The 25,292-nt window shown below is 45.4% G+C and overlaps 4 protein-coding genes, 1 long non-coding RNA gene and 11 other non-coding genes across 20 annotated transcripts; 2 read left to right on the top strand and 14 right to left on the bottom strand.

Moving 5' to 3' along the window:
• Positions 1 to 483: 483 nt before the first annotated feature.
• surf6 (surfeit 6) lies at positions 484 to 3,249 on the bottom strand. The gene is made up of 4 exons (XM_034547408.1): positions 3,031 to 3,249; positions 2,133 to 2,330; positions 1,969 to 2,039; positions 484 to 1,368 (listed from the first exon to the last, which is right to left on the bottom strand). The coding sequence occupies exons 1-4, from the start codon at positions 3,119 to 3,121 to the stop codon at positions 667 to 669; spliced, it is 1,062 nt and encodes a 353-aa protein (XP_034403299.1). The 5' UTR covers positions 3,122 to 3,249; the 3' UTR covers positions 484 to 666.
• Positions 3,250 to 3,255: 6 nt separating this feature from the next.
• On the top strand, positions 3,256 to 5,638 carry LOC117740820 (surfeit locus protein 1). The gene is made up of 9 exons (XM_034547409.1): positions 3,256 to 3,432; positions 3,577 to 3,622; positions 3,868 to 4,001; positions 4,106 to 4,188; positions 4,438 to 4,629; positions 4,713 to 4,785; positions 4,955 to 5,117; positions 5,280 to 5,361; positions 5,437 to 5,638. Exons 1-9 carry the CDS (start codon positions 3,370 to 3,372, stop codon positions 5,501 to 5,503), a joined length of 903 nt encoding a protein of 300 aa, XP_034403300.1. The 5' UTR covers positions 3,256 to 3,369; the 3' UTR covers positions 5,504 to 5,638.
• A 592-nt stretch (positions 5,639 to 6,230) lies between these two features.
• Positions 6,231 to 6,308, bottom strand: LOC117741014. The gene has a single exon (XR_004610667.1). It is a non-coding gene; the product is annotated as a small nucleolar RNA SNORD24 (small nucleolar RNA).
• Positions 6,309 to 6,501: 193 nt separating this feature from the next.
• On the bottom strand, positions 6,502 to 6,577 carry LOC117741009. Its single transcript, XR_004610662.1, has one exon. It is a non-coding gene; the product is annotated as a small nucleolar RNA SNORD36 (small nucleolar RNA).
• A 189-nt stretch (positions 6,578 to 6,766) lies between these two features.
• On the bottom strand, positions 6,767 to 6,836 carry LOC117741010. Its single transcript, XR_004610663.1, has one exon. It is a non-coding gene; the product is annotated as a small nucleolar RNA SNORD36 (small nucleolar RNA).
• Positions 6,837 to 7,163: 327 nt separating this feature from the next.
• Positions 7,164 to 7,232, bottom strand: LOC117741016. Its single transcript, XR_004610669.1, has one exon. It is a non-coding gene; the product is annotated as a small nucleolar RNA SNORD24 (small nucleolar RNA).
• A 147-nt stretch (positions 7,233 to 7,379) lies between these two features.
• On the bottom strand, positions 7,380 to 7,457 carry LOC117741013. Its single transcript, XR_004610666.1, has one exon. It is a non-coding gene; the product is annotated as a small nucleolar RNA SNORD24 (small nucleolar RNA).
• Positions 7,458 to 7,650: 193 nt separating this feature from the next.
• Positions 7,651 to 7,726, bottom strand: LOC117741008. Its single transcript, XR_004610661.1, has one exon. It is a non-coding gene; the product is annotated as a small nucleolar RNA SNORD36 (small nucleolar RNA).
• Positions 7,727 to 8,442: 716 nt separating this feature from the next.
• On the bottom strand, positions 8,443 to 10,928 carry LOC117740693 (60S ribosomal protein L7a). Its single transcript, XM_034547225.1, has 8 exons — positions 10,923 to 10,928; positions 10,388 to 10,508; positions 10,053 to 10,202; positions 9,713 to 9,853; positions 9,372 to 9,451; positions 9,037 to 9,167; positions 8,694 to 8,763; positions 8,443 to 8,584 (listed from the first exon to the last, which is right to left on the bottom strand). The coding sequence occupies exons 1-8, from the start codon at positions 10,926 to 10,928 to the stop codon at positions 8,480 to 8,482; spliced, it is 804 nt and encodes a 267-aa protein (XP_034403116.1). The 3' UTR covers positions 8,443 to 8,479.
• On the bottom strand, positions 9,262 to 9,337 carry LOC117741007. Its single transcript, XR_004610660.1, has one exon. It is a non-coding gene; the product is annotated as a small nucleolar RNA SNORD36 (small nucleolar RNA).
• LOC117741011 lies at positions 9,527 to 9,594 on the bottom strand. The gene has a single exon (XR_004610664.1). It is a non-coding gene; the product is annotated as a small nucleolar RNA SNORD36 (small nucleolar RNA).
• On the bottom strand, positions 9,936 to 10,004 carry LOC117741015. Its single transcript, XR_004610668.1, has one exon. It is a non-coding gene; the product is annotated as a small nucleolar RNA SNORD24 (small nucleolar RNA).
• LOC117741012 lies at positions 10,269 to 10,346 on the bottom strand. The gene has a single exon (XR_004610665.1). It is a non-coding gene; the product is annotated as a small nucleolar RNA SNORD24 (small nucleolar RNA).
• Positions 10,598 to 10,673, bottom strand: LOC117741025. Its single transcript, XR_004610676.1, has one exon. It is a non-coding gene; the product is annotated as a small nucleolar RNA SNORD36 (small nucleolar RNA).
• Positions 10,929 to 13,238: 2,310 nt separating the features above from the next.
• On the top strand, positions 13,239 to 23,355 carry usp20 (ubiquitin specific peptidase 20). 5 transcript variants are annotated; one of them, XM_034546917.1, is made up of 25 exons: positions 13,239 to 13,364; positions 13,553 to 13,804; positions 14,133 to 14,186; positions 14,488 to 14,550; positions 14,642 to 14,785; positions 14,886 to 14,988; positions 15,090 to 15,159; positions 15,315 to 15,428; positions 15,543 to 15,642; positions 16,593 to 17,106; positions 17,212 to 17,361; positions 17,577 to 17,689; positions 17,935 to 18,107; positions 18,743 to 18,837; positions 18,926 to 18,959; positions 19,077 to 19,122; positions 19,242 to 19,422; positions 19,517 to 19,643; positions 19,730 to 19,899; positions 20,313 to 20,394; positions 20,762 to 20,870; positions 20,969 to 21,071; positions 21,158 to 21,226; positions 21,323 to 21,509; positions 21,730 to 23,355. In XM_034546917.1, the coding sequence occupies exons 2-24, from the start codon at positions 13,727 to 13,729 to the stop codon at positions 21,478 to 21,480; spliced, it is 2,850 nt and encodes a 949-aa protein (XP_034402808.1). In that variant the 5' UTR covers positions 13,239 to 13,364; positions 13,553 to 13,726; the 3' UTR covers positions 21,481 to 21,509; positions 21,730 to 23,355. The 5 variants fall into 5 exon arrangements, with proteins under 5 accessions (XP_034402808.1, XP_034402806.1, XP_034402807.1 ...); XM_034546915.1 differs by having other exon boundaries at positions 13,466 to 13,804; XM_034546916.1 differs by having other exon boundaries at positions 13,239 to 13,368; positions 13,466 to 13,804.
• Positions 22,687 to 24,069, bottom strand: LOC117740482. The gene is made up of 2 exons (XR_004610623.1): positions 23,993 to 24,069; positions 22,687 to 23,907 (listed from the first exon to the last, which is right to left on the bottom strand). It is a non-coding gene; the product is annotated as an uncharacterized LOC117740482 (long non-coding RNA).
• Positions 24,070 to 25,292: the final 1,223 nt, after the last annotated feature.

Here is a 25,292-nt window from a genome sequence, read left to right as displayed (position 1 = left end):
TTTTTTACATTTAAACTTTCTACGCAAATAATTCTAAAGCATTCATTTGATTGGACGTTCACGCGTAGACCATATTTCACCTGGATTTAGCTAAAATATTTAAACACTGTTGAGATCCGTCTGTAAGATGTAGTGTGCAGACCATGTTTGGGATTTACTTGTAATTGTATGTAAAAAAAAAAAGAAAAAAAAAGACAAATATCAAAATTGTATGAATGCAAAATTGCTGTAATTGCTGCTTCTTCATATCAGCGCTATATAAACAACCTTCAACCGCACAATACATGTTAATCTGTCAAATTAAAGCATGCATTGCGCAACATGAGACTAATATTCTACTTTAGCAAATATAAGTTGTGTTTGCCGTCTCGCCTCGGGGGGTCAAACTAAACCCGTAAAGTCTGGAGGAGGCTGGAGTTATTTCTAAATAAGATATTCCCTTAAAACGACACGATATTTGGTCAAATAAACAAAATCGGGTCATTCGTGTTCATCATAAGAATCACATTTTATTGACATTACACACACACATCACGTTACTCCTCGAAAAAGGTACAAGCGGCGCCGTCGCAGCGTGTAATTAAATCACACCGCCAGAGAAGAAGAAGAACAAAATAAAACAAACATAAAAAAACATCGCCTACGATGCATTTATATTTTATCCCTCTACACCGCGGCTCTTTTCAAGTCCTCGGGCAGCACCCGGCCCCTCTTCCTCGCCCGGTCCTTCTTCTTCTCCGTCTTGACCTTCGTGTGCTTCTGGATGTTCCTCCGCCTCTTGTCCTGGCGCCGCTGCATCTTGTCCACCACGTTCTCGCTGCGCTCGCCCCACTCCTTCTGCCGCCGCTCGTGCCTCTTCTCCTTCTTCTTCAGCGACGAGCGCAGCATGGCCTCGTCGTCTTTGATCTTGAGGCCCTCGGCCTTGTAGAGCACGTTGGTCCACTTCATCTTCTCCTCCATCACGCGCGCCTTGCCCTCGTCCGTCTCCCTCAGCTGCTCCAGCTTCGCCTTGCGGGCCTCCACGCGGCCCAGCAGCTGCTTGTAGTTCTTCCCCGTGAGCGGCGTCAGCTTGCCCTTCATGCTCAGCTTCTTGTTCTTCTTCTTCTGCATCTTGTCCACGTAGCCCTCCTCCACCGTCTCCACCGTGTTGAACACGATGGCCGTCTCGTTCCTCTTGTTCGCGGCCGGCGCGCGCTCCGCTTCCTGTTTCACCTCCGGCGCCGGCGGCGGCGGCTGCTCTCGGGCTTTTTCCTCGGCCGCTTTCTTCAGCTGAAACTCTTTCCTCTTCCTCTTCTTGCGCTCCCGTTCCATCTTTCTTTTCGCTCGCTTGGCCTGGACCGCCTCCGACGCCGAGTCCTTCGGGGCTCCCTGATAACAGACGAGAGCCACGCGTTAGTCTAACAGAACAGAACTCGCTCCATCAGGCGCTTATCGTGCTACAGCATCCCTCTTATTCTCCTTCTGCAGGCCTGTTTAACTAAAATGGAAATTAAAGCACGACCGAGTGCAAACGATGCTCCGCTTGTTCCGGGGAAACAAAGAAACAGCGTCACGCTGTCCATTTAAAAGTTGTTTACGGTCAGAAAGTGAGGAAATAAAACATGTTTTCATATTCACTGTTAACTGTAATGCTAGTATTGAATGCGAGTGCATGTACTTGAATTGGAATTGATGCATCCCCGATAACAATAGTCCAAAATTATGCAAAACGTGGCAAATAACATTTAAATAAATGATCTCATTCAACTTAAAGCGAAACATAAACGTTGTTGTTCCAGTTATCGTGTAGACGGACTTTCAACCCCCGAAGGACCCACAGCTCTCGCCTCGGGGCACGATTAGCACCTCATTTGTATAACGAGTTATTCTATAATTATGTTGAACATGTTTAAGTAAACAGAGACTGGTTTGACCAAGTTTACCATGTTGGATACGTGGTCACTAACATAATTAACCCTTCTTTAGCACCTGTCCTCTGGACTCTTCGATCTTTTCATGAAGTCTCTTGCGTAGAACATCGACCGTGGAGAAGTTGGACTCTACAGGGGAAAAAAGAAAAAGAGATGAAAAAGGGACCGTGGGAACCATTTTATTATACAACCAGGAAGAGACGGATTAATGGAAACACTCACCTAGGGGTGCATTGGCGCTCTGAGCTTTGGACCCGTTCAGTTTCACGGAGCCTTTGGGTGCCGCCGTGGACGGGGGCGGCTTCTGTTGGGATTTAGGATCCGGTCTCTTCTCATCGGGGCCCTTCTCTTTGAAATGCTTCTTCTTACACTTTTTCTTCTTCTGTGGAGGTCCGGTGTCATTTTTACCCTTGAAATATGCTACACATGGATAAAAAAAAAGACATGCATTAGTGATCATATACTTTATGGACGTTTAAAAAAAAAAGAAGTAAATATTTGACTGCCAAATAAATATCTGCATGCGTCATTAGAGTTAACACCCGAGGAGCGTAAACATCTTGAGGCAGAGGAAAGGGGGGGGAGACTCAGTAATCTAATTTACTCATTTTCTGAGAGATAAAAGCCAAAAGGGCAGATAATATTATGGGACGTGAAGTGAACACATCACACAAACTAATAAGTTTCAAGCCGTAATAATTTAGCGTTTCCCTTCCCTTAAGACCCCTCAATGTGAAGATAAATCTCCAAAACAGCCTCCTCTGAATCAAAAACATAATTTTGTATATGTGAATTTTAAAGATTATAGTCTCAACCACAAGCACAGCAGTTACACAGGAAACAGTGAAACACGTCACACTGCCCTGGAGCACAACGCTGTCAGCTGAGCGCCACAAAAACTCCGGAAACACAACAAATATTTACAAATAAATAAAAACATGCATTATTTTTTTTTTTTTGCACATTTGTCTCTAACACACAGTGCAGCGCCTCCTGCGGCCAGCAGCGGAAATAACCACGTTTAATGGACACCCCGTCGACTCTTTAGTCCCGTTCTCCCCTCCGGGAACACAACCACAGACCGTAGTGTGCGCGAGCTAACGCGGCTAGCCGACATTACCGAACGGCTTGTTCTTGGGCTCCGGCTCCCGGGGAGAGAACACTTTGCTGGCGAGCTTCTGGATGTACGAATCCCGGGCGGCGAGATCCATGTCGACGACGGAACCGGTCCTCCTCTTCCCCTCCTATTAAAACAACAACTAAGACAGCCACTCGAGACAGGAGTCCACCGAGCCCGCTAACATCAACACATTCATATGGACACACACGTGGGTAACGACCCCGGGTGGCGAACCGGAAGTAGTAACACCGAAAGAGGTCCCCCCCTCCTCTCTCTTCTGATAAGTTATGTAGTCGTCTCCCCGGTTGTTGGTGCGCGTGTCTGTGTTTTGACTGAACAATGGCTGCTTTAAAACTAGCGCTGGCTTATTCCACCAAGGTGCTGACGACGCTGAGACAAAAGGTACGTGACGGGTGGCGTGCGCGCGTGCGTGAGAGTCACTTTTCAGTGGTTTGTAGATCCCTGAGCTGATTTTCTGTTATTGTATTTTTATGTAATTGCATTTTCTGTTATTGTATTTTCTATTGCATTTTTCTGTCATTGCAGTCGCACGTCATTTACATCCAGAGGACGTTCGTCAGACGTCTGGAAGGTAACACCGGAAATAAACCAATAAAAGACACTTGTTCTCATCGATTAATAATACTACGAAGAACATTACAGAGCATGCAATACGATAATATTTTCAAGGTCAAATTGTCTTTTTATATTTGTGAATAAACAGCCTGTGTGTGTTGTATAAATGTCAGAATGCACGCGTCACTTCCCTTCCTCATGTTGGAGAGCAGAGGTGTTGGTGGTGACGTCAGCACGTCGTCACCTCGTGTGTTTGTGAAGTTCCAGGTAAGTTCATCACCTTTGGGCGACGGTGGAGCTCCTCGGCAGCCGGAGCGGAAAAGGCAGAAGACTCTTTCTTCAAATGGTTCCTGCTGCTCATCCCCGTCACCACCTTCGGCCTCGGTACATGGCAGGTACCGCCCTGACTTACTTTTGTTCACCCCCCCTCCCCCCCCCAAAAAAAGATACCGCAGGTGGTTTGTTCTGGTTTTGATGGACACGTGTCGTCTCCGTGAAGGTGAAACGGCGTCAGTGGAAAATGCAGCTGATCGACGAGCTGACGAGACTCACCGCAGCAGAACCCATCCCTCTTCCTCTGGAGTACGTTTATAATAATCAATACACTGGTCACAATTCATTTGTATATGGGGTAACCTTTGTATACCTCTTAATTAGGCTTCTATATTAGTGGTGACCCCGATGTGCTTTAAAGGTTTCATTCATTCAAAGAACACAATCCTCTCCAGTCGTGAAGCTGTAAACGCCGTAGATTATCATTCCCTGATGAATTCAACATCGGCATCTTGTGTTATTAATCTGCATATTTGCACTTTCCTCCCCGGATCGTAGTCCCACTGAGCTGAAAAGCCTGGAGTACCGGCGGGTGCGAGTGCGTGGACGGTACGACCACTCGCGCGAGCTGTACGTTCTGCCGCGCTCACCCGTCGACCCGGAGAAAGAGGCCAGGGAGGCGGGCAGGCTGGCTTCGAGCGGGGAGACCGGCGCGAACGTCATCACTCCGTTCCGCTGCACCGACCTCGGGTAGGAACCGCATTTAAACATAAGTGCTCACCGTCCTCTCTTGCGTCCGACGGCCCTCTGATTTCCGCTGCCTTCGCCTGCAGCATCACGATCCTGGTGAACAGGGGATACGTCCCGAGGCAGAAGATGAGACCGGAGACCAGGATGAAGGGTCAGGTTGGTGTTTCAGTTGTACTCATCTGATAGTATTAGATTTCTATTTTTCCTCGGATATAAACAACCACATAAATCCATTAACATCTCATTTTATATTAAAGGAAAACTCCCCCGTCGTACTCGATTCCCGTGGTCTTTTTACCCCCCCAGACTAACCGCTTCTGTTCAGGTGGAAGGCGAGGTGGAGGTGGTCGGGGTCGTTCGGCTGACGGAGAAACGAAAGCCCTTCGTACCGAACAACGACGTGGAGAAAAACCACTGGCACTACCGAGACCTGGAGGCCATGGGCGGCGTCACCGGGGCCGAGCCCGTCTTCATCGATGCAGACTACCGTACGTTCTCGTGAACTACAGAGTCCACCGTGGTCTCTGACGCGACTACCTCAGTGAATGTCAAATAAAATATATACACACACACACACGTGCAGAAAAGAACGGTTAACCCCGCTTGTATTAAGGTGTGTGTGGTGTAAATGAATGTCTTGCATCACGCAGGGAGCACAACTCCTGGCGGACCAATAGGTGGACAAACCAGAGTGACCCTGAGGAACGAACACCTGCAGTACGTAGTGACATGGTAGGTAGAGGACAGAGTACCTCATGTCCCCCTACGAGACACATTTACTGTATTAATGAAGTCTTTTCTTCGAAGGTACGGCCTGTGTGCAGCAACCTCCTACATGTGTTACGCAAAGTTCATCAAGAAGATTAAATTGTGATTGTGAACGAGTGACCGTGTATTATTGTCTGAAATATATTTTAAAAAAGGAAATGCCGATTTACTTGATTTGTGCAATTTTTCCAGGTGGATTGTTCTCCTGAAACATGTTTGAGAATAAATGTATATAACTTGATTTGGCTCTTTCATCCTTTTCCATCTACAATCCCAGGAAAGTGATTGTAGAACCCCAAAAAGTCTAAATTAAAACTGCCTCAATTTGACACTGTGCACCCACTCCGAACCAGCCATGAGCAAAGGAACCACAGCCTCCAGATCAGAGGATCGCCGGTTCAATCCCCGCCCTAGTCTGTGTCCTTGAGCAAGACACTTAACCCCAAATTGCTCCTCTAGCTGTGTATGATGAGTCAGCTAAATTATATACTTTTCCTCCCCAGCTAGAGGAATAATACTGTATCGAATAAATTGCATCAGCCAAACATGAAACATTTTACAGACTTGTGATAAATCTTAAATTGCATTTATACATTAAAAAAAAAAACTATTTATGGCAATACAACACAAACAAGTCTTTTAGGATATTCATTTATTATTCCAAACTATTTAACCAAGCTTGGTGGACAGCTCCTTGGTCTTTGCCTTGTCAGTGATCTGTAGAGGATGAACGAGTCCATTTCACAAAGAGGGCTGAATATCTTGACCTGTGGGACAAAACAATTAATTAGCATCTGAACCCAAACGGGGGTATTTTCATTCTCTCATTAGTGTGCATCAGCGATCTTGGTGATTAAAGTTTGTCATCAAATTGGTTTTAAGATAGCAAATATTCTTTATCATCATCTGCACCCTTACAGGTTCTCCCAGAATTACAGCCAATGAAACGTACCGATGCCGAAGTTCTTTGTCCTCTTCTCAAACAAGGGGTTGACCACCTTCTTTCCTTTAGGCTGTCAAGAAAAGTTACGCAAAACATTAATATTTAAATCAAGTTATTAACCTTCAGTATTGACAACGGTACATTTCTTTAGGTTTGTGGTCTCTGCTCAGGGTTAAAAAGCTCGTAAGTTTGATCCACACAGAGGATTCAGTCGAAGAAATTCATACATCATTGCTAGAGACCACTTTCTATACAACGGGGACAATCTCACCTCAATGGGATCCACATCGTGGGCGATGATGACCAGCTGGGCTTTCTTGCTCTCCACCAGAGAGGTGACGGTGTTCACACCTGCAGAGAAAAGGACCGTCACGTCTACCCAGAACCACCTTCATGAAAACATCTTATTGATATTTTATTTTAGCCAGTGCTCAGGGTTAAAAAGCTATAAACCATCACAGTGTTTCAGGTGAAGAAATTCTTGTCATCATTGCAATACGGCCAAGTTAGAGACGGGTCACAGCGACTCATAAATCATGATTAACATGGGATGTTCAACCCAGTCAGAATTAAAGGGGTTTCCATCAACTCCACTCTGTTCTTTTGTGTTCCTCACCTGCACGGAGGACAGGAGGCCTCTCGGTATCTTCTCTCCCAGCAGCCTCTGCTTCTTCGTCTCTGGCCGGTACTCGTGGGCCAGCTTCAACAGCTGTGTGGCTGAAGAGAACATACACAATATTAATTAAACTACCCAACAGTGGCTACATGCATTGTTTCCACTACAGCGCCATAAGTGGTCAATATCTATATATATTTTAAGAAATGCATCACTGATCTTGGTGGGATGTCAGCACAGCTGTTCAGATAGCAAATATTCTTCACATCATCTGCAATAAGGACCTCACTTACTGGTCTGGCGGTCCAGATCCTGGATGAACGAGTCCATTTCACAAAGAGGGCTGAATATCTTGACCTGTGGGACAAAACAGTTAATTAGCATCTGAAACCAAACGGGGGTATTTTCATTCTCTCATTAGTGTGCATCAGCGATCTTGGTGATTAAAGTTTGTCATCAAATTGGTTTTAAGATAGCAAATATTCTTTATCATCATCTGCACCCTTACAGGTTCTCCCAGAATCACAGCCAATGAAACGTACCGATGCCGAAGTTCTTTGTCCTCTTCTCAAACAAGGGGTTGACCACCTTCTTTCCTTTAGGCTGTCAAGAAAAGTTACGCAAAACATTAATATTTAAATCAAGTTATTAACCTTCAGTATTGACAACGGTACATTTATTTAGGTTTGTGGTCTCTGCTCAGGGTTAAAAAGCTCGTAAGTTTGATCCACACAGAGGATTCAGTCGAAGAAATTCATACATCATTGCTAGAGACCACTTTCTATACAACGGGGACAATCTCACCTCAATGGGATCCACATCGTGGGCGATGATGACCAGCTGGGCTTTCTTGCTCTCCACCAGAGAGGTGACGTGTTCACACCTGCAGAGAAAAGGACCGTCACGTCTACCCAGAACCACCTTCATGAAAACACGCCCTCATGGTACCGATAAGAACCCAACAGTGTTCCTCACGTACCTGTCTGGTGGTCCAGAGTCTGGGAGAACTGGTTGACGGGGAACCTTCAGACGCTCGTAGATGGAGCGAGGCCATTTCACAAAGTCAAATCGCGCTTGGAAACAAATGGCTGATTTACTATCTCTGCTTTTTCGCTCCAGCCGGCTGCATTAATTTAAGTTATTTTGTTTTCCTGAAACATGTTTGAGAGAATAAATGTATTTTAACTTAATTTGGCTCTTTACCTCCTTTGTATTTTTACGTGTGATGCCAACTAATATTCCATAAACTGATGGGACACTTCCTAAAATCTAACAAGTGTTCTGCAGCTCGAGTCGGAGGGGAACCTCTCACATCCTCCAGATTAAACATCTGCAGCATCACTTTTGCTGCAGGAAGAATACTGAACGGATTAAAGTAGTCAGACAAAAATCAAACATTTCCCAGACACTATAGATTAATCTACAGTTGTTTAAATTTCTAAATACAATATTTAGTGTTCGCAATAGAAAGAAAAAAAACAAGAAGTCTCTTTTAAGACATACATTTTTTTATTCCAAACAATTTAACCAAGCTTGGTGGCCAGTTCTTTGGCCTTTGCCTTCTCCAGCTTAGCGATGCGAGCCGTGGATTTGGGGCCCATGATGCCGCCTCCCCAGTGACGACGGATCTGGAGGAGAAATAATGTTTCTTTTAAATTGTGCACGTTGTTCTTTTATATCAAAAGTCAGTTTTACTAATGTGGAGGAAATGAGTAGTAAACGTAAATGAAGGCTCACCTCCTCATATCTGTCATTGTAGTTGGTCTTGATGGCTTCCACAAGCTTGGCAAGTGCACCCTTATCCTCACTAGGAGAGAACAAAGCCATTTATTAGTGCTAATAATATTACACGGTGGAGTAACGAGGAATTATTGATTCAATATACAATAAACTTTTAACAGGTGTAGATAAATGCATGTACTTAGGTAGGACCCTTTTAATTACTTTAGTCATCTTTAATGGTCGATTAGAGCATGCACCTCCAGTAGAGGAAACGGCTAAATAATTATTGATGAGTTAAGAAACTTGCTAAATCTCATATTATGTCACTTTTACACATCTCAGTGTATAAACAACTTACGGGTTGGTCTGTGTGAAGGCGACTGAAGTGCACGTCTTTCTGTGCACCAGTCTGCCCAGTCTAGCCTTGCCCTTGACGATGCAGTATGGGACGCCCATCTTACGGCACAAAGCCGGCAAGAAGACGACGAGCTAGAAAAGCCGGAGAACCACAGGAGAAAATATTAATATTTAATCATCAAGTTATTAACTTCCCGTATTGACAGACATATTTAGGTTTGTGGTCTCTGCTCAGGGTTAAAAAGCTCGTAAGTTTGATCCACACAGAGGATTCAGTCGAAGAAATTCATACATCATTGCTAGAGACCACTTTCTATACAACGGGGACAATCTCACCTCAATGGGATCCACATCGTGGGCGATGATGACCAGCTGGGCTTTCTTGCTCTCCACCAGAGAGGTGACGGTGTTCACACCTGCAGAGAAAAGGACCGTCACGTCTACCCAGAACCACCTTCATGAAAACATCTTATTGATATTTTATTTTAGCCAGTGCTCAGGGTTAAAAAGCTATAAACCATCAGTGTTTCAGGTGAAGAAATTCTTGTCATCATTGCAATACGGCCAAGTTAGAGACGGGTCACAGCGACTCATAAATCATGATTAACATGGGATGTTCAACCCAGTCAAAATTAAAGGGGTTTCCCAAGGCATCCACACACACACGTGTACCTCACCTGCACGGAGGACAGGAGGCCTCTTGGTCGGGGTATCTCCCTTTCCAGCCGCCTTCTGCTCAGCGCGGGCCAGCAGCCTCTGCTTCTTCTCCTGCTTCGTCTCTGGTCGGTACTTGTGGGCCAGCTTGAACAGCTGTGTGGCTGAAGAGAACATAGGAAATATGAATTCAACTACCCAACAGTGGTTAAAAAAAAAAAATTATATATAAATATTTCATGGAACTGCATCAGTGATCTTGGTGGGTTGTCAGCAACGCTGTTCAGATAGCAAATATTCTTCACATCATCTGCAACGCCCTCGTGGTACCAATAAGGACCCAACAGAGCGTTCCTCACGTACCGGTCTGGCGGTCCAGAGCCTGGGTGAACTGGTTGATTGCAGGGGGAACCTTCAGGCGCTTGTAGAGGATGGCGCGCTGCCTCTGCAGGCGGATGTAGCGAGGCCATTTCACAAAGCGGGTCAGATCACGCTTGGGCTGAATATCTTGACCTGTGGGACAAAACAATTAATTAGCATCTGAAACCAAACGGGGGTATTTTCATTCTCTCATTAGTGTGCATCAGCGATCTTGGTGATTAAAGTTTGTCATCAAATTGGTTTTAAGATAGCAAATATTCTTTATCATCATCTGCACCCTTACAGGTTCTCCCAGAATCACAGCCAATGAAACGTACCGATGCCGAAGTTCTTTGGCCTCTTCTCAAACAAGGGGTTGACCACTTTCTTGGCCTCATATTTCTTGGCCACGGAAGGGGCCGGAGCCACCTTCTTCCCCTTTGCCTTCTTTCCCTTAGGCTGTCAAGAAAACAAGTTACACAAAATATTAATCATCAAGTTATTAACTTCTGGTATTGAGAAATAAACATTTGTTTAGGTTTGTGGTCTCTGCTCAGGGTTAAAAAGCTCGTAAGTTTGATCCACACAGAGGATTCAGTCGAAGAAATTCATACATCATTGCTAGAGACCACTTTCTATACAACGGGGACAATTCCACCAAAAACAGCGTTACGCATTAATGAAAGTACACATTATACACAAACTACATACACGAGAAGGTTCGAACCCTAAATAATATGCATCTACAGCCACGAAGCATCACAATAGTTGATGTCAACGCCAATGCAATCACAAGTATTGCCCATGTAAGCTCCAGATTTGTGTCGTTTCTCTCAAATTAACACAACTACTACTTTCGGTGCTCAAACTCACCAGCATGCATGAGCTTTAGCACCCAATGCCAGCATGGCAGTTGACCACGTCCAAAATAAACTACTATATCCCACTCAAGACTATTCTCAATGCATAGTTAAGCAGTTTAAAGCCAGGTAGTTGAAGCTAATAACACCACGTACCTCTCCAAGGCAGTGCATTGAATGGAGAACTCTGCATGTTGCGGTCTACACCGGTTACCACGCTACACAGACCATAAATACTAACGGTATCACTAACGGGTTGCACTTGGAAACGAAATAATATCAGGCTAACAAAGACTCGGAGAACGTGGGCTAAATGCGAGATGTGGAGGCTAGCAGTGCGTTACCATCTCAGCCGGAAGAAGCAATACTCGGGCCCATCAACTCCTGGGTTTAAACACCCAGCTACACACACACCAGCATCTCACTACATTTTAAAAGTCTCGTTTCACTTCAATTAGTCCCAATTTTTAAATTAAAATTCCGAGGCGTGTAATTGCAAGTCAAATTCAGGCTGAAAATGCTGACTAAAAACGAGCCTGTGCTTCTTAAATCGAGCGTGTGCGCCGATATTAGCTGTTAGCATCTGACGGGCATCGGACGGCTAACCAACGGTTCCACTTCACCCAAGTTTTACCCCCGAAAAGATACAACATCGACGCGAAATATCGAGATAATATACACCGACAGGCTCCACGTAAGTCATGCGTACAGTTTAAAGTGTAATAAAACGCACACATCAAAGGATGCAGACAGATACAACAGCTAGAAGAATTCCCGAAGAAGGATCTGCTGTACCCACCATGTCGGTTCAGGCTGAAAGGAAGACCGAGGGATTCTGGGTAACCTAAATACCGCGAGGCTTCAGTCGTGGTCACGTGGGTTTGTAGGCGTCGACCTGGAGTCAGATGGTACCTTTGTTCGCATGCTACAGCTTTGTGGTTTTACAATTCTGATTCTGACTCTGGATCAGTGTTAAAATAACGTCACTTTCAATGGGACATTAGTCGTATTGACTGTGTAGTAACTCAGCGGTGGAAGTACAGTACTGTATAATAATAATAATAATAATAATAATTTCGGGGTACTTTCCGTCATTTTGTTTATACTTCTATTCCTCTACATTTTGGACAAAAATAATAGTTTTTTTTTTTTAAACTTTGCAACAATTTATGACTTCAATTACTACAATAGTATAATAATAACGTATGCTATTATATATACTTCATAAATCAGATATAAATCAGATTGTTAATCATCAATAATGAGATCCCAATCCAATTTTAACCTTTTAGCAAAGACCAATGCATCGTTAATAAACAGACTCATTATATAGTTATCCTTTTTAGGTTTAATTATCAATTTAATTTGGCTCATTTCTTCGATTAAAAATAAGGCTTATGTCTCAAAGACTTTTTAAAATGGACTTATCAGTCCATCATTCCCAGGAGATGTATTGTCTTTAAAAGATTAAATACATGTTTGGATCTCTGCTTTTTCTGGTGGCAAATTAATGTAAATCTTTCATCAATGATTTTAATTTTCTTATCTATGTATTTAAGAAAAATAGAAATATTTCCTTAATTTTCTGAATTAAATGAGTTAACACGTGTTCTTCTCCAGATAAGATTCAGCTAACACTCTTATGACGCTGTTGTATAGGCTGCTAACTTCCGGTAGCTATTGAGAGGCTCAATATTTTTAATTTTTTTATTCTTTGTTTCGTAAATTATCAATACAAAATAGCTAAATACATTTTAATACAGTGAAACTAACAACACAGATGAGCAACTTTATTGCTGTAATAAAATAGTAAAATAAAATAATTAAAAAACGGAAATGACGTGCCGCTCATGAAACGGCTCTGGTTTTGACGAATCTTCTCCGATTGGGAACCGCAGGGCTTCAAAAACCTTCCTCTCAAAATGTCGACATATCCTTTAAGTCCCGTTTCTCTAAACAAACAGACCAGTGACACATGAATATTTAACTGTGTCATTATATTATTCATTTTGTGCCACAATTAGCTGTTCTTCCAACCGTCGTAATCGGGGGCCAATTTAAACGACGTACACTACTAGCTACGTCACTTCCGTAAACACGGATCTTTACCATCTATTTGAATGGTTTTTACTTGTTAAATTACCCGCAGCAGGCGCATGACAAAGATACATAAAATAATAACAACGAAAGCCGGGGATTCATTTAATTGTAATCGCTTTTGGCTGGTGTTCATCAGGTTGACGTCTCCGCGTTGTCTCCTCCTCCAGCCCTGCGTCGTCGGGCCGGGGCCGTGCTGTGAATGTGAGGGGTGGGTGGGAGGGGAGTTGTTTGGGGATGGTGTGCCGGGGCATCGCGTCTCTCGGCTCGGCTCCTCGACATCCTGCCCGCATCCAGTTTAATGGATTGTTTCCGAGAAGAATGAGAAATAGCGATAGTCGTCGTGGCAACTGCTCATGTTGGTAACGTTAAACAAGTGGGATTCATAACCGCTGCTGTCATCGCTGTTCTCTTCTCTCTGAGCTGTCGTTGGTAAACACAAGGCCTTTCTGTCGTTAGACTCCATGGCTGTACGTGAGGAGGTTTACAGTGAAAAGATGATCTGAAACCCGACGACACGCGTCTGACTCATGTGTTCATCCCCAGCCAGAGACGAGGTGCGCGTGACTCCGAGAGGCGCAGATCGTGTGTCTGTGTTGAGATGTTAAAGCGAGCTCTGGCTCCATCAGCTTGGCATCTGTATCACCACAGTTGCGTTATACCGCCATGTCAAATTAGCAGACGTGCCCCCCCTCCCCCCCCTGATGAGAGTGAGTAGCTATGGCCGAGCAAGAGCTTTGTCCTCACCTGGATTCCATAGGAGAGGTGACCAAGGAGGACCTGCTGCAGAAATCCAAGGTGGGTTTTCATTCATTAACTGGAAATGTCAAAAGATGCCCATTCCAGGTCACTGGCTCTGTGTGCAACCTACACGTCCCTTCAGGTGGTTGTAGCATCCTTATTAATGTCATAATTGTAACACCCATGCATCGGCTCCCATGCATCAACTCCCATGCATCGGCTCCCATGCACCAACTCCCATGCATCACTCCCATGCACCAACTCCCATGCATCACTCCCATGCATCGGCTCCCATGCATCACTCCCATGCATCGGCTCTCACTCTTTCTGAACCAACGTGTTTGTGCATTTTCTTCTGATCCTTTCTATTTGATTCATGCTGCAGGGAACGTGCCAGTCGTGTGGAGCTGGAGGCCCAAACCTGTGGGCCTGTCTGCAGGTAGTGTCTTTTAAAACCCTGTAAAAAAAAAATAATGTTTTAAATCTGTGTCCGTACAAGTGTAATTGTGTAAATGATGACAACTGCAAGCGCAACTACTTCTGAATTATAGATAAGAAGGCGAGGTTGACTGCTTAATAATAAATGATCATGTGGGGCACAAGTATTATTATATAAACTCAGGAAGTTAAGCCAACGTTTTATATCTTGCGTGAAATTAATTTATAGTTTAAGCCGAGTCAAATAGATAGAAAGGTAAACACTTTGATGCAGCGTCTGACACGGTGTCTCTGCTCTGTAGAGCGACTGCCCGTATGTCGGTTGCGGAGAGTCCTTCTCTGACCACAGCACGCTGCATGCACAGGTAACCCTCACACACAAAACACACCTGTCCGCTTACCTCCTTCGGCGTTCGGTGACGAGAGAGAAACCTTTCCGGTGCGTTCCCCCCGCAGACGAAGAAGCACAACCTGACTGTGAACCTCACGACGTTCAGGATCTGGTGTTACGTGTGTGAGCGGGAGGTGTTCCTGGAGCACAGGCCCGCTCTGCTGCCGGGACCCGCTGCCCCCCACCACCACTGTAAAGCCACGGAGCAGGTACGACTTCGCCTTCCCGATCGGTCCCTTGACTTTAAAATGAAGAAAGCGGTTCCTAGCTCACCTTCTTATTCATAGTATCTATTCATCTTGTTCACAGGAAGCAGCTCCTCCGACACTAGCTCACCCACTAAAAGGAGTACCGATCGCGGTGGCAGAAGAAGAAGGTTCCGAGTCCGAGGAGGACGAGCTTAAACCCAGAGGTACAACAAGGCTACTGTAACACATTTTAGATTTCTCCATTTTGTCGCGGCGACGTTTATTTTTAAGGATCACAGTGCGGCTCTTGTTCTCCTGTTTGTAGGCTTGACAGGAATGAAAAATATCGGAAACTCCTGCTACATGAACGCGGCCCTTCAAGCCCTGTCGAACTGGTGAGGTCACTCCCTTGTCGCTGCATTTGACCCGTCGCCCATTCGCCAAGGATGCAACGTTTCCTGTGTCTGTGTTCGTGGAGTTGTTTACCGTTTGAGTTAAAACCGTTTGTTGTTATTGATGTTATTTCTTTCCCCATCCCTTTCCTCACCAGTCCTCCTCTCACTCAGTTCTTCCTGGACTGCAGCGGACTGGTCCGCACCGATAAGAAGCCCGCTCTCTGTCGGAGCTACCAGAAACTCATCTCAGAACTCTGGCATAAAAAACGGTAATAAACACATAACGATTACATAATAATACTTCAGACAAGCGACAGAATGCAGCAATACGAGTGGGTCATTATACATATTAAACTAACGTGTCATGGCGGCTCCCCTCCCAGGCCCAGCTATGTCGTGCCTACCAGTCTGTCTCATGGCATCAAACTAGTAAACCCCATGTTCCGTGGTTACGCTCAGCAGGTAGGGGCAAGCACCCAGCAGGTAACTACACCTGGCATCACTCGACAGCTTGACACGGTGTTGTTCTTCACTCATTACCCACGAATGACAATGTGTTATTGATAACCGATAATAGGATTTGGGGGTGATTTTAGTATTCTTCTTACATTCTTAGGACCAGACAAAGTCATAGATGCTTTCATAACTCTCCATGTAGTAAACAGTAGGAGAGTAAATGTAGGAGAGTGTAAATACCTTTTGTTGTTGTTGTGTTAGTCCAGCTCAACCTCTTAGAGAGGCTTTATATTGTATTTCTTAAACGAATACTTTGTTGCTTTAATGCACTGAAGCAGTTAGCTTAGCTTATCTTGAACGCTGGAGCTTTAGCTGGAGACTGTTCCAGTGCTTATGCTACAGCAAGGTAACCTTCTCCCGGCTGTCGCCGTGTATTTTGTTTGGATCTTCTCTTCTAACTCTCGACGAGAAAGCAAAACAAGTGCATTTTCCCAAAATGTCGAGCTGCTCTTTTTATTTTTAGAGGGACTACGTGATCCAATAGACATCCAGTACATCCCATCAAACTATATGCAGAAATGTAAAAAACAAAAAGCATCTGTGACCTTTGTCTGACTCTGTGGAAGAAAGAAAGAAATCACAAATTAAAACCCTGTCTGATTCTTTGTAAGACATTGAATCTTCTATGTTTTCTTGATTTATTGAGGCTCAGTGCATGTTTGATTGTGGGAAGTGTCTCATTTAGTTGAATGTTGGATCGAAAAAGCCTCTGAAATATGAATGCGTGTTTCCTGTTTGTTATGGGTATGCTACGGCTTATCTTTGTACCACTTCTCACCAATATACACAACATGAGTCCCACACCCCTCTTTCCATGCTGCTGTTTTGAAATAGTCCTTTTTACCCTGCGAAGCTCCCGTCTCTGTGCATCGTGCGTCCTCCTCTTGGGTGAATGCCATGTGCTCTGCTCGCTGCAGGACACGCAGGAGTTCCTGCGCTGTCTGATGGACCAGTTACACGAAGAGCTGAAGGAGCCTCTGACCGAATGCAGCCTGAGCCGGGAGGGCAGCGACGGGGAGGAGGTGAGAGACGGAGACCGCTCGCAGTCCGAGGAGGAATTCCTGTCCTGCGACTCCGGCTCCAGCAGCGACCGCGGGGAGGGAGGCGCGGCGAGCGACGGCGTGCCGCTGCCGCAGGACGTGTGCGACGGGGTCAGGTCGCCGGCAGGAGGGGCGGCGGACGTCGGCACCGGCGCGGTGATCTCGGAGAAGGAGAGGCTGAAGGAAAGGAGGGTGTCCGGCTCGCCGCTCCACGGAGGCTCGCAAGAGATGGACGAGGACGCCGATGTCGACACGGCGGTCGAGGAGGCGGTTCCCGAGAGGAGAGAGGAAGAGGAGGTGACGCCGACCGCCGCCGCGAACACCGAGGTCCAAAGCCAAGAGGACAACCAGTTATCGGAGACGGGGCAAGAGCACAGCAGCAGCTCCTCCGGTAGGCCAGCAGGATTAAGAAAGTGGATTCTTCATGTTTAACATCCCCGGCGTGCGACTCGTTGGCATCAAACCGGTTTGATGTGCTTCTCTTCTTCCTTCCTAGAGCCGGACAACGAAGCGTCGATGAACCAGCCCCAGTCCACTCCCTGCAGTCCTGTGCGAACCCTTCAGGAGCTGCATCCCAAAATGTCCTCCAGTCCACCTCGCTCCAGCCCCCTCCGCTGTGCAGGGCCCGCGTACGCCTTCAAGAAAGGTAAGGAAACATCCCAGAGTTCACTCTGCCGACACTCGGGGAGTTCCGGTCCTTTAACCCTGGGACTCACTTTAGGAGCCTCGAGAGACGCATTAGAGCCACGTGAATGTGGTTTCTAAGGTTTTACATACGCAGCAGGCCTCTTGTTTTCATGTTCAAGTCAGACGACGTCGTTCCTCTAATATATTTCTCCTCTCCGTCGTGAATCTGTTCAGCTCAGCTGCAGCTCGGTGCCCGGAAGAAGAAACAGCCTCACTACCGCAGCGTGATCTCGGACATCTTCGACGGCTCCATCCTCAGCCTGGTTCAGTGTTTGACCTGCGACAGGGTGAGCGGTGCTCCGTGCAGACACCAGGGGGCGCTACGTGTTGAGTCTGAAAGCACGTCCTGTGTAATTGAGTCATTTCTGCGGTTTTTTTGTTTGTGATTAGAAAGAAACCAAAAAAACAATTCACATTTGAAAGTTTCCTTAGATGAGATTATTGTTTTTTTCTGTTGATTTGTTTCGATACCCCTCTATTTACATGATGTAAACATGTATTAAAGCTGTCTCTCTCTCTGAATGTGTGTCAGGTCTCTACGACGGTGGAAACCTTCCAAGACTTGTCCCTCCCCATTCCCGGTAAAGAGGACTTGGCCAAGCTCCACGCCTCCATCCACCAGAACCTCCCCGTCAAGACGGGCGTGAGCCCCGACATCTACGGCTCGCAGGGCTGGGTCACCTTCATCATGGACTCCATCCGCCGGTCAGTGGGCCGCGGAGGAAAGGGCACGAGTCGTGTTTTTATTATTCTGACTCTTGTGTTTAGATGCAAACTTTAAAGATTCTGCTTAACAAGTTCTGACTTATTGAGGGGAGTTCCTCACGAGTTGTTTTTCTTTCTTCTTTTTTTAAGCGAGTCACGCTCACTTGATTTGAAAAAGAAAATAATTCACGTCTCTGGAAATTGAAATCAAACACCGAGAGGCTTCCAAGAAAAGTCTCTTCACACTGTAAACAAATAATCAACACAGAAGATGAGGGCACGCGGGTTTAGAGAGGGCTTTGCTGGATCTGCGGAGGCGATGTCTGGGTCCTGGTCTTGTTTAGTGCACTTCTTGACTTGCATTGGGAGGTGGATCTGCAGAATGCTGCTAGTCACAAGAGATGCCCAGCTGATTCACCTCAATGATGAATCCCTTTCTGTTGCACAGTGACAATAAGCCCCTGTTAGACTCATGTTTAAACATGTGTGTGTGGTTCAATGCTGCTGGAGGGTCTTAAAGACCCTCTGATGGCGCTCCAGGCAGCGCTTCTTTTTGGGGTCACGTGAAGCTCATTTAGTCGGCATGAGCTCCGCGAGGGGGCCACAGGTGATTACGATGATGTCTCTTTGAACAGGTTCGTCGTCTCATGTATCCCCACCTGGTTCTGGGGGCCCATGGTGACGCTGGAGGACTGCCTCGCTGCCTTCTTCGCCGCAGATGAACTCAAAGGTAAACCGGTGCTACGTTGTGCTAATCATCTAGATGGATGAGAACATGTATTTATAAATGTACATTTGTATTGTCTTTGTTGTTGCAGGGGACAACATGTACAGCTGTGAGAGGTGTAAAAAGTGAGTATGTTTCGTAAGTCCAGGCGGAAGACGCGACCCACAACTGGGCAAAACGCATAAAAATTTGAGGACATTCTTCATTTAGTCTTTTTTTACACAGTATTTTGTTTTCTACAGGTTGAGAAATGGTGTCAAATATTGCAAAGTACTTAGACTTCCGGAGGTACACATTTATTTCCTTTCTTTTTTATCTTGATGTACCTTCTTGCTGCCGATAACACGTTTGAGTGTGTCGCGTCGCGGCCCGGCGTTCGTAAAACGAGCCGTGTGTGTTTGTGTTAGATCCTGTGCGTCCACCTGAAGCGCTTCCGGCACGAGGTCATGTACTCCTTCAAGATCAGCAGCCACGTGTCCTTCCCGCTGGAGGGCCTCGACATGCGGCCTTTCCTGGCCAAAGACAGCCCGTCACAAGTCACCACGTACGACCTGCTGTCCGTCATATGTCACCACGGCACGGCAGGAAGTACGAGACGGCAATTAAAACGTCCATTTGAACTCATTTTCAGAGATCCGGGAACAGGTTTAAATATCCGTTGCTTTCTTTTTTCTCCCTGCAGGCGGGCACTACATCGCGTACTGCCAGAACGTGATCAACGGCCAGTGGTATGAGTTCGACGACCAGTATGTGACGGAGGTCCACGAGACGGTGGTGCAGAATGCAGAGGCCTACGTGTTGTTCTACAGGTAGGCGCGTCCTACAGGTTCGGTCCGACGCTCGTACCGAACCTGTTCCACGACCAACACTTTGTTGTCGTCGTCCTCCCGCGCAGGAAAAGCAGCGACGAGTCGGTGAGGGAGAGGCAGAAGGTCGTGGCTCTGGCCAACGCCAGGGAGCCCAGCCTGCTGCAGTTCTACATCTCCAGGGAATGGCTGAACAAGTTCAACACCTTCGCCGAGCCGGGGCCCATCGGCAACCACACGTTCCTGTGTCGGCACGGAGGTGCGTGGGCGAGAGCGTACGCGGTTCAAAGCCGATGAGGGAGATGCCGTTGAGTTGCATTATGGGAGATGCAGTGTTTTTGGAACTTGACTACGATTAGGGAGTAAAGGTCACTTGTTTTTGGGGGTTCCTTATGTTCATTCTGACCATCTAAAACTCAAAAAGAGTCCTTTTTAATACAAATTAAATAAACTCACGGTTGTTGATCATGAGCTATTTGAGGCTTTTTAAAACAGTTCAAGTCACACATCCCTGTTGCTACTGACACATTTATTTGACCGGCTGTTTTACATTCTGTGTAGGAGGAGAAAGAAGTCCAGTGTGCCGTTGGCCTTCTTACTGGTTTCCAGTACAGGCCTGAACAGGTCAAACAATGTGTGCTTTAACTTCAGTCCATTGTTATCTGTGCCCAGGGATCCCTCCTCATAAATACCACTACATAGATGACCTGGTGGTGATCGTTCCCCAGAACGTGTGGGACTACCTCTTCAACAGGTAAATATGCAATTCAATTTTGAATGTGCGACTCATTAATATTTCCATATGGAGTGAGAAACCCTACAGAAAACGATCACACCGACGTTGTTGCGTATTTTAGCTCATTTTTTATGTTTTATCGTGCAAAAAAAAAACCAAAAACTCTATAACCTCCGTTACCTTCAACTCCAAACATCATATTAATAAGCTCCTTGCAGCTGAAGAGACGGATATTTCCCTCAGGAGGCCAAAATAGAGCTAAAAGGAGAGTGAATATGAAAGTGAACGAATACATTAACCCTTTCAAGTCTGGTTTCTCTGTTTTTTTTTCCCGTATTGCTTCACAAGTGCCTTTTCTAATAAAAGTGGGCGTTTCCGTCCTCAGCTTCGGGGGCGGCCCCGCGGTGAACCACCTGTACACGTGTGCCATCTGCCAGGTGGAGATCGAAGCTCTGGCTAAACGCAGGAAAACAGAAATCGACACCTTCATCAAGGTAAACGGGTTCTCTCCGGTGGCGCCGACGCGTCTGCACGCTCGGCTTCGGATGCTGAACGAGCCGCTCTCTCTCCTCTCTCTCTCTCGTCTCCGCAGCTGAACAAAGAGTTCCAGGCCGAAGAGGCTCCCGCGGTGATCCTGTGCATCAGCATGCAGTGGTTCAGGGAGTGGGAGGGCTTCGTGAAGGGCAAAGACAACGGTACGACCGGCGCTGCTTTTTTTTTTTTTTTACACTCCATCGCCGTTCCCCGTCTTTACAGGCGAATGTTCCCTTTGTTCCCCCAGAGCCGCCCGGCCCCATCGACAACAGCAGGATCGGTGCGATGAAAGGAGGCCACGTACAACTCAAGCAAGGTGAACCTCGCCACGAAATGTAAATAAGAAAGAGGAAAAAAAAAAAAAAACAGGTAATAAACTATTTGATGTGCGTTTGTCCCGCCTCCTCCTCAGGGGCCGACTACGGTCAGATCTCGGAGGAGACGTGGCAGTACTTGTTGGGTATTTACGCCGGAGGCCCCGAGATCGCCGTGAGACAAACCGTGGCTCCGGCCAACCCGGACGGCCTCCACGGGGAGAGGAAGATCGAGGCCGAAACCAGAGCGCTTTGAGAGAGAGAGCGAGAGAGAGAGAGAGAGAGGTAGGAATGTATACTCGTTGTGGGAGAATCCCTCACAAGACGCCCACATTCCCGTGCACAGACCTTCACGCAAATCATTTAAATACATGGAAGTCAACCACACGAGCTCAGGAATTCCTTTCCGGTTGGCCGAGAGTAAGAGAGCACCGAGGGCCAAGTAAACCGCTGTGAATCCAATCCAGGCCGTTTGAGCTCAACTTTTTTTTTTCTTCTTTTTCAGGTCTTCTGATTCCCCCTTTTTTGTTCCACTCCTGCCCTCGCAGGAAAGCCGAAGGACTTGTCACCTCGGTGAAGAAGCCCCTCGAGCCGCCAGCACTTTGTAAACGTAGCAGCGCACGAGGGGGCCGAACCGGTACTTAAATATCACGTAGTTTATTTATTTATTGAATAACTCTGATCCTTAAACGTTAAGGTGTTAAAAAACGTTGTGTGTGTGTCACATCTCTGGGGCTTAGCTGTGGTTGTTTCCGTGGCGACGGCGGAGGAGGAGGAGAGCGGCGCCGCCGCCGTGTGATGTTTTGGGTTTACAGCTTTTCTTCCTCGACCAAAACCCTCTTTTTTCTGTTGTTTTTGTTTACGCGTTCGGACGTCGAGCGAGAGGCCACACCCACAACCTTAAATATACGCAGTGTAACCCGAGGCCTCAGGAATGGAAGTCTTTTTGTTTGGTTGAACTTGTTGGTGTTTATTTTTTAAATCCCTAATTGACTGAGAGGACGGATCGTTATTTTTTTAAACTGGTTCGGTGTCGGAGTGAAATCCGATTGGACCGTCGTGAACGTCCTCTAAAAGTCACAATTACAAACTGAGCAAAAAGGTAAAGACTTTTCTTTTGTATTTCTCTTCACAATGTTATTATTATTATTATTATTATTATTATACCAATACTCCATTCCATAATATGGGAAAATAAGGTTACGGTTGAAAAAAAAAAAAAAAAAAGACCAAAGTACACATCCTGGTGCATCATTTGTCAAACGGATGATATTGTGCAACACAATATTAGAACAGGCTTTTCCTAATAAGTTTTTTTTTAATTCCCACGAGTGCAGTACCTGTGTAAACAAAGAGAGGGCGCTATTCTCACCGTGTAATCGTTCAGAAAGGAAAGAAATAACCTTGACTTTTTATCACAAATAATTAGCACCACACGCACAAATCCACACGACAGTAGAGGTCATTCATGGTTACTGTTTAATTTATATATATATATTTTATTTCAGCGTAATATCTTTATTGTGAGCCATTTGCTTGTAAAAAAATATTTGTGCGAATGCAAACTGCCTTTTTTTGTTGTTGTTGTTGAAGATTGCATTTTTTTTTTTTTATTGTATTTAGGAAACGACTCCAGCCACAAATGAAGCGATCATCATAACGATCCCGCGACGCCTTCGTGTCAAAGAAGAGATTAAATTCAGATCGGGCGGATAAACAAGAAGTCCTAAAAAAAAATATTTTATTTGAAGTAGTTGATCTTCTTTAAATATAATAATTGTATCTTTGCAGCATCATCGATGAACCGGCCGACGCTTATCTGAATAAACCGCTTCCTCTTCTATCTCACTGGAGATGAATCACATTTCAACTGAAATGTTCTGCAATATCTTTCAACACGTTATAAGCCATTAAAGCATCGCGCGTGTGTGTGTGTGTGTGTGTGTGTGTGAGCGACACACACGCAAGATAACAAGAATGTCAAGTGTGACTGCGTTTTTCTGTTAATATTAATAATAATAAATACAGATTTTGAAAAGCCCAAACTAGAAAACTTAAAAAAAAAAAATATTGTTGTATTAAGTTAAATTATTATTAGTTATCCATTTATGAGAGTGAATGGAACATATTTTTTTTAAAAATTAATTTGCAATGCCAAATTAATTTAAATAAGAAAGAAAACTGAGTTTAATATTTAGCTGCCATGTGGTATTCTGTATTCTTCTGATTCCTTATTTCGCTTTTCTTTTCTTTTTTTTGTAGCGGCATTCAGGCATCGAGATCTGAAATATAGTCTAAAAATAAAGCAAATTATAAGCTGAAACGCTGAGAAATATGACAACGTAGTATAATCCTACCTTTTTGGAATACAGTAGATTCACGTGATATTTCTCTGTAGCTTCACAACACTTTCACATTACACTATATTCTCAATAAATAAAAAGATAATGGCAGCTTCAAGTTTAAAGCCATTGTTGTTTCATGTAACGTGAAGCCGGCAGGAAGTGAAGCTCCTTGTCGATGAAAACATGAAAACACACGGAGATCATCACGACCCTCGGATAGCCGTCCTGAAGCTCCCGAAAGCCGTAAAATACTACACGAAAAGGCGGCCATCTTTAAGCAAAGCTTCTCCTTCCACTTGAAACGTTCCTCACACATCGACTCCTCTTCTATTCCAGACCTGTATTTGTTTTTTTAAGAAAGAAAACTTGTTTTTATTATGTTGTTTTTATTTTTTGTATTCTTTGCACCAGAGTGTATCTTACCAGAGAGGACACTGACAATACGTGTGTGTGTGTGTGTGTGTGTGTGTGTGTGTGTGTGTGTGTGTGTGTGTGTGTGTGTGTGTGTGTGTGTGTGTGTGTGTGTGTGTGTGTGTGTGTGTGTGTGTGTGTGTGTGTGTGTGTGAGTGAGAGAGTGAGAGTGAGAGATATGTTCAGATCCTTTTTTTTTTTTTTTTTAGAGAAAAAAAAGACAAATCTGTGTGCAATCTTCTGGTCAAAGAGACACTGGACTGCCGTGCACGCCGCTGTGAGCCGTGCACGCTGTGAGCGGCGTGCACGGCTCACAGCGGCGTGCACGGCTCACAGCGACGTGCACGGCTCACAGCGGAGGCCCAGGTTAAGCAACTGGAGCGCGGTTAATTGCTTTGGCGTCCCCGCCCACGCGTGTGTTTGTGTTGCAGCACGTACTGTAGCTATGCGTGAGAGCCGACACGCTCGCCGTGGTTACCGCGGCCTACGCAACGGGAGCTCGCTGACTCACGCCTTCCATCAACGGTTGTTTTTTTTTTTGTCGTCGTGGTCGCCGACGCTTCGACGACCAAATGGGACTTCGGTGTGGCGGACCTCAATTCTATGGGATGTCTCTTCATGTCTGTAAAAGTGATGTAATTACTCATGACGGTTACAACGATTAAACTTCCCCTGGGTCTTTGATTTGAAGTGTTTTATTTATTATTATTTGTTGTGATGTAAATATGAGAATAACCGGGAACTATTGTGTTTGGTGAATCATTTTAAAACCACACTGATAATTAGTTTTTAGGGGGAACTCCAATGGAAATGTTATTTATCGTCTTTTTCGGTGCACTCGAAGGAGCTTCGTCACGCATCTAGCATTTATGCTAAGCTAACAGGCTGCTGAACTTCCCTAATATGCTCTAAATCGATCCTTTACGAGGAGGGTCTACCGAAAAGATGCAAATATTAAAAAGAATCTGCCTATCCTGAATCCTCCAACTTTAATGGACTCTCGGTGGGTGCAATTTGTCTTCAATAGATTCATAAACACAGGAGAGCCGACACCCCCCAAAAAAACCTTAGATTTCTTGCCCCCTGCTGTGTCCACTGTGATGGGATGGGCGTTGCCAGGAGCAGCAGTCCACTTTTCATCCTCATCATAATCATAATTTACACTCTTGCTAACGGCTCTTTGCACGATGAAGGTCAGATGATAGATTGGAGGAGGTTAATGAAGCGGAGTGATTACCACAGTCATGCATCGACATACCTGAGCCAAGGTGGACGGGGGAAGGAGCTGCATGGGTCTGAATATGTTGCCTGA

Source organism: Cyclopterus lumpus, chromosome 12, assembly GCF_009769545.1.
Source record: "Cyclopterus lumpus isolate fCycLum1 chromosome 12, fCycLum1.pri, whole genome shotgun sequence".
NCBI classification, from domain to species: Eukaryota; Metazoa; Chordata; class Actinopteri; order Perciformes; family Cyclopteridae; genus Cyclopterus; species Cyclopterus lumpus.
The sequence above is the reverse complement of the archived record's forward strand: the minus strand, read 5'-3'. Positions and strand labels throughout refer to the sequence as shown.

Bases quoted from the DNA above. Each gene is read 5' to 3' on its own strand.
- surf6 (XM_034547408.1), bottom strand. From the start codon at position 3,121: ATGGATCTCGCCGCCCGGGATTCGTACATCCAGAAGCTCGCCAGCAAA. The intron at 2,331-3,030 runs GTAATGTCGGCT...ATCCATGTGTAG, and splicing joins GCCCAAGAACAAGCCGTTCG to CATATTTCAAGGGTAAAAAT. The intron at 1,369-1,968 runs GTGCTAAAGAAG...GTCTGTTATCAG, and splicing joins TCGAAGAGTCCAGAGGACAG to GGAGCCCCGAAGGACTCGGC.
- LOC117740820 (XM_034547409.1), top strand. From the start codon at position 3,370: ATGGCTGCTTTAAAACTAGCGCTGGCTTATTCCACCAAGGTGCTGACG. The intron at 3,433-3,576 runs GTACGTGACGGG...CTGTCATTGCAG, and splicing joins TGACGACGCTGAGACAAAAG to TCGCACGTCATTTACATCCA. The intron at 3,623-3,867 runs GTAACACCGGAA...GTGTTTGTGAAG, and splicing joins GTTCGTCAGACGTCTGGAAG to TTCCAGGTAAGTTCATCACC.
- LOC117740693 (XM_034547225.1), bottom strand. The intron at 9,854-10,052 runs GTACGTGAGGAA...TGTTCTCTTCAG, and splicing joins GGCTCTGGACCGCCAGACCG to CCACACAGCTGTTCAAGCTG. The intron at 9,168-9,371 runs GTGAGATTGTCC...CGGCTTTTCTAG, and splicing joins ACGATGTGGATCCCATTGAG to CTCGTCGTCTTCTTGCCGGC.
- usp20 (XM_034546917.1), top strand. From the start codon at position 13,727: ATGGCCGAGCAAGAGCTTTGTCCTCACCTGGATTCCATAGGAGAGGTG. The intron at 21,072-21,157 runs GTACGACCGGCG...TTGTTCCCCCAG, and splicing joins CGTGAAGGGCAAAGACAACG to AGCCGCCCGGCCCCATCGAC. The intron at 21,227-21,322 runs GTGAACCTCGCC...CCTCCTCCTCAG, and splicing joins CCACGTACAACTCAAGCAAG to GGGCCGACTACGGTCAGATC.